Source organism: Microcebus murinus, chromosome X (genome assembly GCF_040939455.1).
Source record: "Microcebus murinus isolate Inina chromosome X, M.murinus_Inina_mat1.0, whole genome shotgun sequence".
Lineage (NCBI taxonomy): Eukaryota > Metazoa > Chordata > Mammalia > Primates > Cheirogaleidae > Microcebus > Microcebus murinus.
In genome coordinates this window covers 63,453,386-63,470,731 of record NC_134136.1, presented here as the reverse complement: position 1 = coordinate 63,470,731, position 17,346 = coordinate 63,453,386, and the positions used below count along the sequence as shown (strand labels likewise).

Genomic DNA, 17,346 nt, shown 5'->3' with positions numbered 1-17,346 from the left:
ATATTCTCTAGCACCTTGCTTGTCATATGGTAAAAGTAATTTATTATGCACTAACTAAACCCTTTAGAAAAATTAGATAACATTAATTGCATTGCCATGTTTATGTACTTTCATTTTATATATCTTGATTGATCCACAATAATTGACTGTTTTACTATCTGATTGCCCTCAGGAATTTAGCAAGGGTTTATTCCACAGGTATTTATTACACATTTAATGAAATGAGCAAACACTCATATGCTTTCATTAATATGTCTATTTGCCATATCAATGAGACATGTAAAGAGAAAGGTCAGGTGATGACTTTCAAGGTAATAATTAGTTAAGTTGTGCTGTGAAGGAGCAATTCCAAATAACTTTTTAAATGATTTCTTTACTAGTTTTTAATACAAGAAGGTATGTGTGGACGATACTTTGTGAAATAACTTACTTCAAGGTACAGTATGTTGCATACTCTGAAATGATCAATTCTGTAGTTAATGATTTCAGGGAAAATAAAATCCATATTGGCATGTCTTACCTTTGTAAACTCCCTTTAAATCAAAATGAAACCTGCTCAATCCAGAGAGATCAACATTTCAAATTCAAATGAAGTTCATAATCTAATCTGCAATATTTTAAATCTTGGTTGATTCAAGTAGTCTATTTTTCTTCTACTCATTGCTGACTCAATTGTTGACACCATTTTGTCATTTCTTATAGAATGCTAATGAAGGATACTGCCTTAATCACATGATTGAATTGATTACAGCTCTGTGGTTCATGCTGCTCAATCATATTACCAATTTGAGAAATTAATTTTTAAATGGACTTTCCTCAGTAGTCTGAGCTAGAGTATTTCAAGTGATATGGAAAAGTTTCTATAAAAAGCAGAGTTTTCCTTATGCATAGTTGAATTGCATAAATTGTGACAATCTATACCAAATGTTAATACTTTTGTTTCAATAAATACTAGTTATAACTGAAGTATAAATTACTTTTAGTATTAGACATTGTCTCTAAAATTAAAGGTATCTTCCTAATCTGGGAACTTTGATATTGTCAAATAATAGCAGACATGTTTCCTCTTAATTTTAACCATTTTCTAAATAGTTTAATCTCATTTCAGATAACTTACAGAAGAAACTACAAAAAAAAATTGTCTCTCAGTGTGCCTCCCCCCCAAAAAAAAGGAAACTAGTTTTACGTTTGGGGATGTAGAGATTCTGTATAATATTTGAAATTAAATAAATTCTTACAAGCAAAGGTAGAGAGAAGATGAAAAATATTTGAAAAAGGAGTGGCTCACTCCTGAAATAGTATACTTAAGTAGTTTGTGAAAAATAATACTTTTTTGCATTTGATCTCTAGGAAAAATGGAAAAGAAGAGAAGTTCATCTTTAAATAGAAGAGATAGCAAACTACATTCATCTACTGAAACAGAACCAGGAGAAGAAAAGCCAGGTAGTTAATTACTTTTAAGTACAAATCTTAAATAGGGGTTTAAAAGAGGCATATTACATTGAGTTATTTGAAAAGTTTTTCTTAAAATTAGAAAGCAAAATATCTCTTCTTGAATGAAAAAATGTGCTTTGGTGCCATGTTTATTTGGCTGAAGCCAGAAAAGTCTGTCTTTAAATGAAGTTTAAAGACATCATCTGACAAGGTGTCAATAATGAAGCTGACAAAATAAATCACAGAATGTTGTTATAGATATGTTTGTATTGGAATACTTGATTCACTCCCAACATTTCATCATTTTGCATTTAGAATTTATAAATTACTGGCCACATTTTGAACCTCAAAGCTTTGCTCTCTTGGTCCATAGCATTAACCACCTATATAGTTTGTGCATGTTTTCACTGCTGATTATCGCACTCAAAATTTCATAATTATTATTAAAGTACTTTTTTTTTTTTTTTTTTGAGACAGAGTCTCGCTTTGTTGCCCAGGCTAGAGTGAGTGCCGTGGCGTCAGCCTAGCTCACAGCAACCTCAAACTCCTGGGCTCGAGTGATCCTTCTGCCTCAGCCTCCCGGGTAGCTGGGACTACAGGCATGCGCCACCATGCCCGGCTCATTTTTTATATATATATCAGTTGGCCAATTAATTTCTTTCTATTTATAGTAGAGACGGGGTCTCGCTCTTGCTCAGGCTGGTTTTGAACTCCTGACCTTGAGCAATCCGCCCGCCTCGGCCTCCCAAGAGCTAGGATTACAGGCGTGAGCCACAGCGCCCGGCCTTTTTTTTTTTTTTTTTTTTTTTTTTTTTTTTTTTTTGAGACAGAGTCTCACTTTGTTGCCCAGGCTAGAACGAGTACCCTGGCGTCAGCCTAGCTCATAGTAACCTCAATCTCCTGGGCTCAAGCGATCCTGCTGCCTCAGCCTCCGGAGTCGCTGGGACTACAGGCATGCGCCACCATGCCGGGCTAATTTTTTCTATATATTAGTTGGCCAATTAATTTCTTTCTATTTATAGTAGAGACAGGGTCTCGCTCTTGCTCAGGTTGGTTTCGAACTCCTGAACTCAAACAATCCACCCACCTCGGCCTCCCAGAGAGCTAGGATTATAGGCGTGAGCCATCGCGCCAGGCCAGTACTTCTTTATTTAAAGTAGTTTTTTTTTGTTTTTTTTTTTTTTAGACAGAGTCTCACTCTGTTTCCTGGGCTAGAGTGCTGTGGCGTCAGCCTAGCTCACAGCAACCTCAAACTCCTAGGCTCAAGCAATCCTACTGCCTTAGCCTCCCAAGTAGCTGGGACTACAGGCATGTGCCACCATGCCCGGCTAATTTTTTCTATATATTTTTAGCTGGCCAAGTAATTTCTTTCTACTTTTAGTAGAGATGCAGTCTCCCTCTTGTTCAGGCTGGTCTTGAACTCCTGAGCTCAAATGATCCTCCCGCCTCAGCCTCCCAGAGTGCTAGGATTATAGGTGTGAGTCACCAAGGCAGCCTTAAAGTAATTTCCTTTTTAACACCTTTCCCTAGTATTTTCCTTTCCTGTGTGTTTGTTGCTTTTTGTTTCATACTGAACCATTTGCTTACAGAAGATTCTCCACGTAATTGATTTAGGTCAGATCCTATTAGAAGAAACGCCATTGACACAGGGATCTTTATGAATATAAAGATTTAATGGAACAAGATATTTACAGCAAAATTGACTTTTATGGTTTTTTTTTTTTTAGTCAGAGTCTCACTCTGTTGCCTGGGCTAGAGTGCTGTGGCATCAACCTAGCTCACAGCAACCTCAAACTTCTGGGCTCAAGGGATCCTACTTAACTCAGCCTCCCGAGTAGCTGGGACTAAAGGCATGCACCGCCATGCCTGGCTAATTTTTTTCTATATATTTTTAGTTGACCAATTAATATCTTTCTATTTTTAATAGAGACAGGGTCTGGCTCTTGCTCAGGCTGGTCTGGAACTTCTGAGCTCAAGCAATCCTCCCGCCTTGGCCTCCCAGAGTGCTAGGATTACAGGCGTGAGCCACCATACCTGGCCGCAAAATTCACTTTTAGCAAAAGATTTTAGTCTCTTGGAGCTTTTGGTGATGGCCCCTACTCTTATGATTGTCAGTGGCATATATCTATAGGAATTCCTGTAAAAGTTGTTTTTTTATGTGTAACTTTTTTTTCCACTTGTGATTTCTTCCATAGAGATTCCATATGGTGGGCAATGATTCTATTAAATATGTTAACTAGATTCCTTCCTTAGAGTTACTGTGGGTAAGATGTGATCTTTTCCCCTTTGTTCAGGTAATCTCTTTCCTGACAGGGCAGTTTGATCACATGACAGTGTTCAATCCTATTATGTGTTTCCGGGAAAGTTATTGTTTATCGCAGTTCACATTGTTCTTTCTTGCTTTGCATTTGTTTGTGAGATCCCAAATTGAATCCTTTTTGATTTGTTCTCATCATTTAGCTCATCGCTCGTATATTGGTTCTCAAGAGAATAATTTAATCAGTCGCCTGCTCATCCCAACAAAAGCATCATTAGCCAGAAGCAAAAGTGCTGCTTCATTATCCATCCCTGGAAAAAATATTCCAGGTAACAGGCATATGGTGGAAAGCCTGAAGGTGGTGTTAGTGTGTTTGTACTTAAAAATTGGCTCTATTACTTAATTTGTTGCATTGAGGCATAAAATAAATTTGAATCAAGTTACCAAATTAGTGATTTTAACAAACATTTGATGTTGCATATTTATCTTATGACTTCTAGCATGAGTAGTTATCTGGGTAATAGGTTATTTTTGAGACACCTAACTTTGGTGGTGGTTATTACATTTGAAAGCTCTATAGATTCTTAAAGTGTAGAAAAACTTTACTAATATTAAGGAAGAAAGTTTCCTATTCCACCCTCCTTTTTTCCTAAAATACTGAGCAATAACATTGAGCTACCCTTCAGCTTCTGATTAGGGACATAAAGGTTGTTAGTAAAATAACACAAATCTTCAGGGTTATGTGGATATTCTCATTTATAGTTTACATGTAGTGTCAGACAGGCCTATGCATAGCAAAACCCCCACCCATGATGGAAAGCTAGCATGTATTGTTCCCATCATTTTTTTCTCTTTTTTTCCCTTCCACTTTTTCCTTCCTAGAATATATCCCACCCCCTTTGCTGTTTTTTTCTGTCAGTATTCATCACAGATTTTCTTGTTTTATAAATTTTTTTGGGGGGGGACAGAGTCTCGCTGTGTTGCCTAGCCTAGAGTGAGTGCCATGATGTCAGCCTAGCTCACAGCAACCTCAAACTCCTGGGCTCAAGCAATCCTCCTGCCTCAGCCTCCCAAGTAGCCGGGACTACAGGCGGAAGCCATCACGCCCTGCTAATTTTTTGTTTCATTTTTAGTTGACAGGCTAATTTGTTTTATTTTTACTAGAGACAGGGTCTCACTCTTGCTCAGGCTGGTCTCGAACTCCTGAACTCAAGCAACCCTCCCACCTTGGCCTCCCAGAGTGCTAGGATTATAGGTGTGAGCCATGGCGGCTTGCCCCCAGAGTTTCTTGTAATGCAACCTTTTCTTGGTTCTAATTCCTGACTTTTTTAATGCCCAGTTATATGTATGTCAGGTTATTTTCTGCCAGTCTCCCTCCCCCTAACCTATGGTAAGATATTTCTATTACCATCATCCAAAAAACTCAATATTTTGTCTTAAATTTCTATAGCTAATACAAATCTACTTATCATATGTCCTGTATTTTCTATAGCACAAACTGTTGGTCTTAAATAATGTGACTAGGTACATGCAGATATATAGGTAAAATGCTTTCTCCACCAAAAATGAGGGACTAAAAGATAACATTTAATTTAGTCAAAACTTTTATTAATATTTAACCAATCTTTGGTAAATTGTCTATTATTTGATGAAATCATGTGAAAATTTGCCATCCATACTTAAAGATGAGGTGGCAGATAAATTTACCAATTGTTAAGAAACCCACTACCAGATACCTTTTTAAAAATCTTTACCTTATTATATAAACAATAAATAGTGTAGAACAATTTTTTAAATGTAATCCCATATTATCCTAATACTTACTGGTAGCTTACTATTTTTGTTAGCCATTTATATATTTTTTCACAAAATGAGATAACCTGCTTTTATTTTTTTTTTTTTTTTTTTTTTTTTTTTTTTTTGAGACAGAGTCTCACTTTGTTGCCCAGGCTAGAGTGAGTGCCGTGGCGGTCAGCCTGGCTCACAGCAACCTCAATCTCCGGGGCTCAGCGATCCTCCTGCCTCAGCCTCCCGAGTAGCTGGGACTACAGGCATGCGCCACCATGCCCGGCTAATTTTTTGTATATATATTTTTAGTTGGTCAATTAATTTATTTCTATTTTTGGTAGAGACAGGGTCTCGCTCAGGCTGGTTTCGAACTCCTGACCTTGAGCAATCCGCCCGCCTCGGCCTCCCAAAGTGCTAAGATTACAGGCGTGAGCCACCACGCCCGGCCAACCTGCTTTTATTTAAATTCAATAAAAACAACTTTCTATGTCCAAAAACTGCATATTACTACTCTTTTTTTTTTGAGACAGGGTCTCGCTTTGTTGCTTAGCCTAGAGTGAATACCGTGGCAGCAGCCTAGTTCACAGCAACCTCAAACTACTGGGCTCAAGCAATCCTACTGCCTCAGCCTCCCGAGTAGCTGGGACTACAGGCTTGCGCCACCATGCCCAGCTAATTTTTTCTAATATATTAGTTGGCCAATTAATTTCTTTCTATTTATAGTAGAGACAGGGTCTCTCTCTTGCTCAGGCTGGTTTCGAACTCCTGACCTCGAGCATTCCACCCACCTCAGCCTCCCAGAGTGCTAGGATTACAGGTGTGAGCCACCGCACCCAGCCCATATTACCACTCTTAATGACTGCCTTCATATAGTCCAAATTTCCTATGGAAATTTCAGATTATATTTTCAATTGTTTCAATATTATAAATAATACAATAATTAGCAACTTTGTACTACATTTTAATGTATTTATCTGATTTTTTCCTAAGGATAAACCTAGAAATGGAATTGCTAGAACAAAGTGTATGTACTTTTAATGCTTCCCAGGGAATATATACAAATACACTCCTACTAGCAGTGTATAAGGTTGCCTGGTTCCAAACATTGATGTTACCATTTTTCTTCATCTTAGCTGACACCAAGTATTATCATTTTTGTCCATTTCCTGGGTAAACTATATTTAGATTGGTAAAGCTGGAAAGGGACCTTGGAGAGCTAATCTACTTTGGTTATTGTCTTCTTATAGTTTTTAATATGGGTGAGAAAATACTCTTTATAACAATCAAGTATAGAGTATCTTACACAGTCGCCTGTAAGGGTAAGATCTTTAGCCCCGGTGAAGATGTTTAGATTGCTTTTAAAAAGAGTTGAAGATCTTATAATTTTCTGTGAAAATCATTCTGAAATATAGTATGGTTAAAATAGAAATTGCAAACATCAACCTTGGAGAAGCATCTTATTTTTATGTGTAATAGACAATTGCTTTCACAGCAACTCTTGTTGGTGTTGCTTCTGAAGTACTAACTCTGATGGTTCTGTCTGTGTCTGTGATCCATTTCGCTAAACATTTCCTGTGTTGTGTATAATCCCTGTGCTTTCCTAATAAATCTGTTTTCTCTGTTCCTGTTGTTATACTGTGTATGTGGTGTCTCTTTGTCTTATCAAATTTCTAACTTAACGGCATTTCACTCTGTCCTCATTTACTTACAGCCATTAACAATCACATGCTCCAGCATATAAATGTGCCCTCTCGTAGCTATAGCAGTGATCAATTGAAGACTACTGTCACGTTTCCCAAGTCAACAGTGAAAATGCCTCAAACAAAATTTGCAATGGCTCCTCAGGAAAAAGTAGAGACACCCCTCAAGGCAAGTGTGGAAGTACCCCTAAAGGTGAATGTGGAAGCATCCCCTGAGGCAAGTGTGGAAGCGCTCCCTGAGGTGGGCAGGGAAGCATCCCCTGAGGTGAATGTGGAAGCGCCCCCTGAAGCAAGTGTGGAAGTGTACCATGAGACAATAGTAGAAGTGACTCCCAAGGCAAGCATGCACTCCTCCCCTGAGACGAGTGAGGACTCATCCCCCTTGGTGAGTGTCAATGTGTCCCCAGTGGTAAGTACAGATGACTCCCTGGAGGCAAGCATGGACACATCTCCTGAGGCGAGTGTGGACACATCCCCTGAAGCAAGCCTGGAAGTGCCACCAGAGGAGAGCGCTGAAGCATCCCCTGAGATGATGATAGAAGTGAACCCCAAGGTGATGGTAGAATTAAACCCTGACGTGATGGTGGAAGCACCTCCTGAGGCAAGCGTGGAAGTGCCCCCCAAGGCATTCCCTGAGTTTAGCATGGAAGCATCTCCGAAGGCGAAGGTGAGAGACACTCTGCAGGTTTGTCAAATACCTTTTATTGATATATTTTCTAATATAAGATATTAAAATATGCATATTGTATAGATCATGATAGGTCAGATTCACAACATAACCAATTTCTTATTTATAATATTCTGCAATAAAATTCATGGGATAAGTCATTTGAACTAAGAATTTAAGATTCTCTGATGTTCATTGTACCACTTTCCCCTCAAAGCTAGAATATTAGTTTTAGTAGAGGGAGAAAATAGAAGTGTATGTGGAAATATGTTTCTAAACTCTGAAGAAAAATTTTTTTGAAAATTGTACTAAACCCTTAATTAGGATTTAGAAATGGAGTCAGGTTTTCAAGTAAAAGATTCTTTTTTTTTTTGTTGAGACAGGGTCTTACTCTGTTGCCCAGGCTAGAGTGCCGTGGCGTCAGCCTAACACTGACCTCAAACTCCTGGGCTCAACAGGAACAGAGAAAACATATTTATTAGGAAAGCACAGGGATTATACACAACACAGGAAATGTTTAGTGAAATGGATCACAGACACAGACAGAACCATCAGAGTTAGTACTTCAGAAGCAACACCACCAAGAGTTGCTGTGAAACCAATTGTCTATTACACATAAAAATAAGATGCTTCTCCAAGGTTGATGTTTGCAATTTCTATTTTAACCATACTATATTTCAGAATGATTTTCACAGAAAATTATAAGCTCTTCAACTCTTTTTAAAAGCAATCTAAACATCTTCACCGGGGCTAAAGATCTTACCCTTACAGGCGATTGTGTAAGATACTCCTGGGCTACCTCAAACTCCTGGGCTCAAGCAATCCTTCTGCCTCAGCCTCCTGAGTTGCTGGGACTGCAGGCATGCACCACCGGCTAATTAGCCGGCTAATTTTTCCTATTTTTTATAGAGACGGGGTCTCACTCTTTCTCAGGCTGGTCTCGAATGCCTGGGCTCAAACGATCTGCCCACCTCAGCCTCTCAAGAGTACTAGGATTATGGGAGTGAACCACCAGGCTAAGCCTAATAGATTCTTTTAAATTAGTTGTTTCTGTGATCTACTTGAATTGTTAGTCTGGAAGAGAATACCTCTATACCAAATTCTCATGCACTAAAAGAAAATTGAGTTTTAAGGAACTATAATTGTATTATATTCAGTTTTTCTCTTTAAAGGCCAGCCACCATAAAAGAATTGTTAGTAATTTCTTATCTTATTGCATTAATCTGTTCAGAATTCAGAAATGGACAAACAGACCTCAAATTCCATTACCAAGAAGTGCCCATCATCGTACATACCATGTTATAAATGGTCATCATCTCCTGCAAGTGGGTGTCATCCACCTTCTCCTGTTAGCACTAAGTAAGTAGCTTATTTGCACTGTTCCTGATGGGTTTACACAGGACCAATTCCATGTCAGTGTTTCATGAGTGAAACAATACGAAAAAAAAAAAAAAACTTTAAAAATGGATTTACTTTTTTTTTTTTTGAGACAGAGTCTCACTTGGTTGCCCAGGCTAGAGTGAGTGCCATGGTGTCAGCCTCGCTCACAGCAACCTCAATCTCCTGGGCTCAAGCAATCCTCCTGCCTCTGCCTCCCAAGTAGCTGGGACTACAGGCATGTGCCACCATGCCCGGCTAATTTTTTGTATATATATTTTTAGTTGGTCAATTAATTTCTTTCTTTTTTCTTTTTTTTTTTTTAATTTTTTTTTTTTTTTTTTTTGAGACAGTCTCACTTTGTTGCCCAGGCTAGAGTGAGTGCCGTGGCGTCAGCCTGGCTCACAGCAACCTCAATCTCTGGGGCTCAGCAATCCTCCTGCCTCAGCCTCCCGAGTAGCTGGGACTACAGGCATGCGCCACCATGCCCGGCTAATTTTTTGTATATATATTTTTAGTTGGTCAATTAATTTATTTCTATTTTTGGTAGAGACGGGGTGTTGCTCAGGCTGGTTTCTAACTCCTGACCTTGAGCAATCCGCCCGCCTCGGCCTCCCAAAGTGCTAGGATTACAGGCGTGAGCCACCTCGCCCGGCCAAAAAAAAAATGGATTTACTTTTTAAAATTAATTATTTAATTAATTAATTTATGATGGAGTCTCACTCTGTTGCCTGGGCTGGAGTGCCATGACATCAGCCTAGCTCACAGCAACCTCAAACTCCTGGGTTCAAGCTATCCTTCTGCCTCAGCCTCCCGAGTAGCTGGGACTACAGGCATGTGCCACCATGCCCGGCTAATTTTTTCTATGTATTTTTAGTTGGCCAATTAATTTCTATTTTTAGTAGAGACAGGGTCTCACTCTTGTTCAGTCTGGTTTTGAACTCCTAACCTTGAGCAGTCTGCCTGCCTTGGCCTCCCAGAGTGCTAGGATTACAGGAGTGAGCCACCGTGCCCAGTTGGATCTAGTTTTTAGAAGAAAATCCCAGATTATAGTATCATCTTCTCATAATGTCAATACATTATTATTTCATGAAATTGCACACTAAAAATTAATTAACATACGTGTATTACTTTCTCAACAGGCAAATCCAAAAGAACCGACCCCCGTCACCTTCATCAGTTGTTTCAAAACCATCATCACAGGCTTCTCTTTCCAGTAAAATAATACCTGTTCAGCGTACCCCAGTTGTTCAAAATACATTGGGTACTGTCAAAAAAAAGAGGGAAGCAGTTTCTAAAACTACTAACAAATGTGAACCTTTGAGCCAAAGACATATAATCTATGAAGGTAAGTTTTTTTTTTTTTTTTAATATATAATCTTCTACTTTTTTTTTATATTAATTTTTTTTTTACCTTCTTAGAATCCTTGTAGTTTCATATGAAGGTATGTTTTTGCACTAAGAAGTTTATTTTAGCAATACAGAAAATCTTAAGGTAGTTTGGGAATGGTCAGTTTCATTTTCTTCCCCAATTGAGAGAACTTTAGGGAGTGATTTTTCTTTTAGATAGAAAATTTAACCAGTAATTGGTATATTCAACTGTATGTCCTCTGTTTATCTTTGCCAGACCTTCTTTCCTATCCCTTTGTTTTGGAAAATCCATTTTTTCTTTTGAAACTTTCTAAGCTTCAGTTTCCTCCTCTGTGAAATGGGGATAATAGAGTCCACTCCAAGGCTTGTTCTGAGGATTTTTTTTTTTTTGAGACAGAGTCTCACTTTGTTGCCCAGGCTAGAGTGAGTGCCGTGGCGTCAGCCTAGCTCACAGGAACCTCAAACTCCTGGGCTCAAGCAATCCTCCTGCCTCAGCCTCCCAAGTAGCTGGGACTATAGGCATGCGCCACCATGCCTGGCTAAGTTTTTCTATATATATTAGTTGGCCAATTAATTTCTTTCTATTTATAGTAGAGACAGGGTCTCACTCTTGCTCAGGTTGGTTTCAAACTCCTGACCTCGAATGATCCGCCCACCTTGGCCTCCCAGAGTGCTAGGATTACAGGAGTGAGCTACTGGGCCCAGCCTAGAAAATCCAATTTTGAAACCACTGTTAAAAGTACAGGTTGTGGCCAGGCGTGCACTCTGAGAGTCCAAGGCGGGAGGATCGCTCGAGGTCAGGAGTTGGAGACCAGCCTGAGCAAGAGTTAGACCCTGTCTCTACTAAAAAAGTAGAAAGAAATTATCTGGACAACTAAAAATATATAGAAAAAATTAGCCAGGCATGGTGGCGCATGCCTATAGCCGCAGCTGCTCGGGAGGCTGAGGCAGAAGGATGAGCCCAGTAGTTTGAGGTTGCTGTTGTTAGGTAGGCTGATGCCACGACACTGCAACCCAGGCAATAGAGTGAGACTCTGTCTCTAAAACAAAAGAAGTACAGGTTGGATGAGAGGGTTACTCTAGGTCTTTCCTGCAGTCCCTTACAGCTCTGATAGTAAGTAGTTCTTGGTGAGAGCACATCTAACCATTCGTGGATGAGCAGATTTTTCTCAGGAGGTTTAGGTCCATTTCCATGCCATAAAGTGGTATGCCTTGGTTTGCGTAATATTTCTGAAAGTGCCATGTTGTTATTTTGCCTGCCACATGCATTCTTTTTTATTATGTGTCACATTCTTAGTACCCATGGACGTTACTTTTTTAAGGAATTCCAATGTGAATTCTTTGTTACAGTAACCACCTGTTTGTTATTAATTATTCATTCCTGATATGTCTTAAAATTCTCATTTTCATATATGATTTATTTAAAATAAAGAAATAGTTTAAATTTATTTAAAATAAAGAAATTAGTACATAGACTAAAATATTGTAACATGAATCTATAGTCATCTTATTTCACTCATAGTCTTGGTTTTTTTGTTATCTATTTAACCACCTTATGTTCAAGCAAATTTATATACTATTATCAAAGTTTAGCTAAGCAGAAATTATATAGTAAAAATGATGCACACATCTCAAAATATATGCCAGATGTTTTTTTATTTAGTTGAGTATCTAAGATACTTGTACCCTTCATTCGTACCAAGTGTAATCTTGTCTTCCCCTATATTTAGTATCTTTCTCTCTTCCCATGGGGTCAATTGATGCAGTTATCTCAAAACAGCTAAAAACAAAAGGAAAGTACATTGTTTCATTTTGGAACAAGTAGTTGTGAAAAAGAAACAAAATACTACTTCTATTGTTGGGGGACAATTAGAACAAAGTCTGTTACATAATCACCTATAGTTTGCTTGTGAATTTACAAGTTTTTTGGCCTACGGTACACACATATTGTTTGCTTTTTTAATGTTTTGGATTGTGTTACACTTCTTTGTTGGACTGAGAGACAATAAGTTCCCTAAACTAATTGTTATACACATTTATTTAAACTAGAGTCTGGTAATAAAAGCACACCAGGGACTATGAATGCTGAGGAGGCAACAAAAATTTTGGCAGAAAGACGCCGCCTTGTTCGGGAACAAAGAGAAAAAGAGGAAGAAGAAAGGCTCCGGCAAGAAATGGAGCCAAGGTCAGTACAAAGTCATCCTTCCTGTACCATAAATCTTGGCTGGGGCCCAAATTTTGAAAGTCAAAATTTTACCCTCAAGTTATAAATACTCAAAGAGCAACTGACTTTTTCTTCAGTGAGGATCAGAAATTCCTCAGTGCCATCTAAACAAGTAAAGAAAGTGTAGGAAGCATTTGAAGCCCTTATAAATGTCTGAGCAAAGAGGACCCTGGTATGTGGTTGAGTAGTACAGTCCTTTTTAGACTCAATACATATTGTACCATTAAGTTTTATTAGGAGAATGCATAAAAATTATGTCCAGGGTCCAATCTCTTAGCTGCAGCACCAGAGTGATCACATAAGAGCATTTGTTTGTGTTCACTGGTGTCAATCCCATTGTTTATAAAAAACTTATAACTTGAGGATTTGTAAAACTGGAAATTATACTTATTCATGTTTTACTTTGGATGCTTTCCAATGATCTTTGTGACACCTGAATCTCATCATGCCAGTGAGTCTTTGCCGGAAGGACTTCCTGTGGAGGGAGCAAATCTCATGTACAGTTGTGTGCATTCGAACTCAAGCGAAAGGTTTCTTCCTCCTCCATCTTGTAGCCCATTTTATGTTGGGCCCTATAATGTAAACCTCCGTCCACTGGCTGCAAGGTATAGCAACAGTATTGACTTTGCTTTTAAGTATTAAGTGTTCTTTGAAATACAATCACATACTTTCCATATACTTTATATGGGTTTGGGAGAAAGGAGAAGAGGATATTGTGAATAGTAAAAAACCTATAACTTAATATTCTTCATTGCTTCATGTAAACAGAACTGATTAAGCATTTTTTTTTTTTTTTTTTGAGACAGAGTCTCGCTTTGTCGTCCAGGCTAGAGTGAGTGCCGTGGCATCAGCCTAGCTCACAGCAACCTCAAACTCCTGGGCTCGAGCGATCCTTCTGCCTCAGCCTCCCGAGTAGCTGGGACTACAGGCATGCGCCACCATGCCCGGCTAATTTTTTTTTTTCTATATATATCAGTTGGCCAATTAATTTCTTTCTATTTATAGTAGAGACGGGGTCTTGCTCTTGCTCAGGCTGGTTTTGAACTCCTGACCTTGAACAATCCGCCTGCCTTGGCCTCCCAAGAGCTAGGATTACAGGCGTGAGCCACCGCGCCCGGCCTGATTAAGCATTTGAAAGCACTAAATACTGGGGAACCACCAGACCCTCATTTAAATTACTCTGTCACCCCCACATGAGATTGAGTGTGAGCACATGTAAGCATGGCCTAAAACAGTTAAGGGATGATTATCTCATAGATGTGCATGTGTATGTTTTTTAAATGCAAACTAGTCCACTACCTGGTAGAAATCTTTTTCTACTCTTAAGGGCTAGTTTCCTCGGCTAGGCGCAGTGGCTCACACCTGTAATCTTAGCTCTCTGGGAGGTCGAGGCGGGCGGATTACTAAAGGTCAGTTCGAAACTACCCTGAGCAAGAGTGAGACCCGGTCTCTACTATAAATAGAAAGAAATTAATTGGCCAACTAATATATATAGAAAAAATTAGCTGGGCATAGTGGTGCATGCCTGTAGTCCCAGCTACTAGGGAGGCTGAGGCAGCAAGATTGCCTGAGCCCAGGAGTTTGAGGTTGCTATGAGCTAGGCTGATGCCATGGCACTCACTCTAGCCTGGGCAACAAAGCGAGACTCTTGTCTCAAAAAATAAAAGGGCTAGTTTCCTCAATTTAAAAAGGGTGGAATTGTGTAAATCCTGTGTAGTAACAACACAAAGTGTAGTGAATCTGGTATAAATATAAATTGTATTACTGTACATAAGGAATTTCACTATGAAAATTCAGTATTGCTAGCTGAATGTGGTAGCAAGCAAGATAAGTACTAAGAGTTATTTAAATACTCTCAGTGTCATTAGGGAAATCAAAGATGTGGCTGAGAAAGCAGTTGAAGGCCAAGCTGAAGAGTTCTCGAAACTTGAAGATGAGCAAACACAAAAGGATACTAAAAAGAAGAAAGGATGTCAGGATCAAGAAGACCAAGAAGTACTGCTGCAGGTTTGCTGACATGACAGTTTATCAGGGGATGAGAACCAGATCATAAAGTTCAGTTGGAACCCAAAGCAAAAATTTGTGTCTCTGAGAAAGGAGATGGGCATTTTCTGACTCTCTGGCTGTATTTTTATATTATAGTCTCCCTATTCCCCAATACCACTACAGGCCATTCTCAGCCACCCTCAGAAAATCCCAGAATGTTTTCCAATGGAAGAAGCAGAAAGCAGCAAATTATAGATTAACAGTTGTTTAGTCTGAAGTCTAAATTGCTTGCACAAATTAAACATCTGAGGTCAGTTTTCCTCATCTTGCATTCCGTGCTACCATAATAGCGCTCATAGGCCGGGCGCTGTGGCTCACGCCTGTAATCCTAGCTCTTGGGAGGCCGAGGCGGGCGGATTGCTCAAGGTCAGGAGTTCAAAACCAGCCTGAGCAAGAGTGAGACCCCGTCTCTACCATAAATAGAAAGAAATTAATTGGCCAACTGATATATATATAAAAAATTAGCCGGGCATGGTGGCACATGCCTGTAGTCCCAGCTACTCGGGAGGCTGAGGCAGGAGGATCGCTTGAGCCCAGGAGTTTGAGGTTGCTGTGAGCTAGGCTGACGCCACGGCACTCACTCTAGCCTGGACAACAAAGCGAAACTCTGTCTCAAAAAAAAAAAAAAAAAAAAAAATAGCGCTCATAACTAACTGCACCCCCCACACACAGCCCAACAGATGAGAAAATAAAACATGAATACCTATGAAAGTTTAAAATCATTAAATTAACAAAGAAGAATGTCTCACCTATCTCAATTCAAAATCACCAGGTAAATTCCCAAACTGAGCTCAGACTATACTCATTTGAATTATTACCATAGCCCAATTTATATTATATTATTTTATTATATTTTATTCCCAGTTTTAGTGTATCATTCATCAGAATTGGTTACATGGCCATAAATGATTGTATTCGCTTGTATTCCTCAGGAAGGTACCTTTAAGAATCCTCCCCCAGGCCGGGCGCTGTGGCTCACGCCTGTAATCCTAGCTCTTGGGAGGCCGAGGCGGGCGGATTGCTCAAGGTCAGGAGTTCAAAACCAGCCTGAGCAAGAGCGAGACCCCGTCTCTACTATAAATAGAAAGAAATTAATTGGCCAACTGATATATATATATAAAAAAAATTAGCTGGGCATGGTGGCGCATGCCTGTAGTCCCAGCTACCCGGGAGGCTGAGGCAGAAGGATCACTCGAGCCCAGGAGTTTGAGGTTGCTGTGAGCTAGGCTGACGCCACGGCACTCACTCTAGCCTGGGCAACAAAGCGAGACTCTGTCTCAAAAAAAAAAAAAAAAAAAAAAAAAAGAATCCTCCCCCAGTACTTGTGAGAAATATAAGACTTTTGGCTCCTGTTGCAATGTTAATGGATAGATGCAATGTTAACGGAACTCCAATCATTTATATACTTTAAAGTAAGGTGATCTGATGTTCGTAATGATACATGGTCCTGAATCCTCAAGATAACATTTAGTCTAGTTTTGTGCGTTCTAACTAGTGCTTCGAAAACTGATAATCCATGAATGTCATATATATATAGGAACCTTCAATCAAAAAGTTACCTTTTGTTATGCTAGATAAAATTTTACTGTTTAATTTTTTAAATAGTGTTGTATGATGTTACTCAGATATATTGAGATTTAATGATACTTTTATACAAATTTCCTAGAAAAGGGACACCAAAATAAAGGCTCAAGAGGAAGCCAACAAACGCAAGAAGGAACATGAGAGAATTATGTTACAAAATTTACAAGAAAGATTAGAAAGAAAAAAGGTACTTGCTCTCTTTTTGGGGGGATTTGATTCTTTTTATAAAACAATGTTGGGTATATGATATCAGCACACATTTTTGGAAATCACAAATCAGGTACATGCTAGCCCCTGCTTGTTTTCCCACAGTAGGTACTTCTTCCTTATCTAAGGATCTGACCTCTGCTATATAGAAGGCTTTCCTCTTAGTGACCATACATACCTCTCCCTCATGGATCCTTGGTGGTCATTACAGTAATGCCACAGTATATCAAACCTCCGAAACAAAGCTTATTTGAACAGAATCACTCCTATCATGGTGGGGTTTGGTGGAAGTTAGAGTTTCTTCAAAGCTGGGATTGAAATTGCCACAACTGCATGGGAAGGAGCAGAGTGCAGGCCTCTCCGAGAGGCCAGGGCACAGGCTGTTTGTAAGGTGGGGATACACTGGCTCATCTGGGAGCCTTAAGGCCTCTGTTAGTAGATTGGACACCCCGAGGCAGCCAGGGAGCTGCAGCTCTCCTCACCTCCAGGGAAAGAAATATACACAGAAGAGGTCATTCTTATCCCTCCCTAAAACACATTCCTCCTCTACTGTCTGTCTTCTCTCTTTAGTAAAAAATCTCTAACAGTGTGGCATCTTTGAGGTATAGTATTTTCGTTAACATAGGCTTCATGAATGGTCTATTAAGACTAAAATCATATTATAAATGCTAATTGGTTTGCAGTATTATGT

General features: G+C 39.2%; 1 protein-coding gene across 5 annotated transcripts in view; it reads left to right on the top strand.

Annotated features, from left to right (window-relative positions):
• MAP7D3 (MAP7 domain containing 3) overlaps nucleotides 1-17,346 on the top strand; it is a 39,104-nt gene that overhangs the window by 15,219 nt on the left and 6,539 nt on the right. For 2 of the 5 annotated variants that reach the window (XM_075999262.1, XM_075999260.1), the window contains exons 7-15: nucleotides 1,351-1,443; nucleotides 3,895-4,020; nucleotides 7,191-7,864; nucleotides 9,078-9,205; nucleotides 10,366-10,571; nucleotides 12,644-12,779; nucleotides 13,271-13,423; nucleotides 14,678-14,825; nucleotides 16,531-16,635. In XM_075999262.1, the coding sequence (XP_075855377.1) occupies nucleotides 1,351-1,443; nucleotides 3,895-4,020; nucleotides 7,191-7,864; nucleotides 9,078-9,205; nucleotides 10,366-10,571; nucleotides 12,644-12,779; nucleotides 13,271-13,423; nucleotides 14,678-14,825; nucleotides 16,531-16,635 (1,769 nt within the window). The remainder of the gene's footprint in view (nucleotides 1-1,350; nucleotides 1,444-3,894; nucleotides 4,021-7,190; nucleotides 7,865-9,077; nucleotides 9,206-10,365; nucleotides 10,572-12,643; nucleotides 12,780-13,270; nucleotides 13,424-14,677; nucleotides 14,826-16,530; nucleotides 16,636-17,346) is intronic. The other 3 variants (XM_075999261.1, XM_075999263.1, XM_075999264.1) reach the window with 3 other exon arrangements.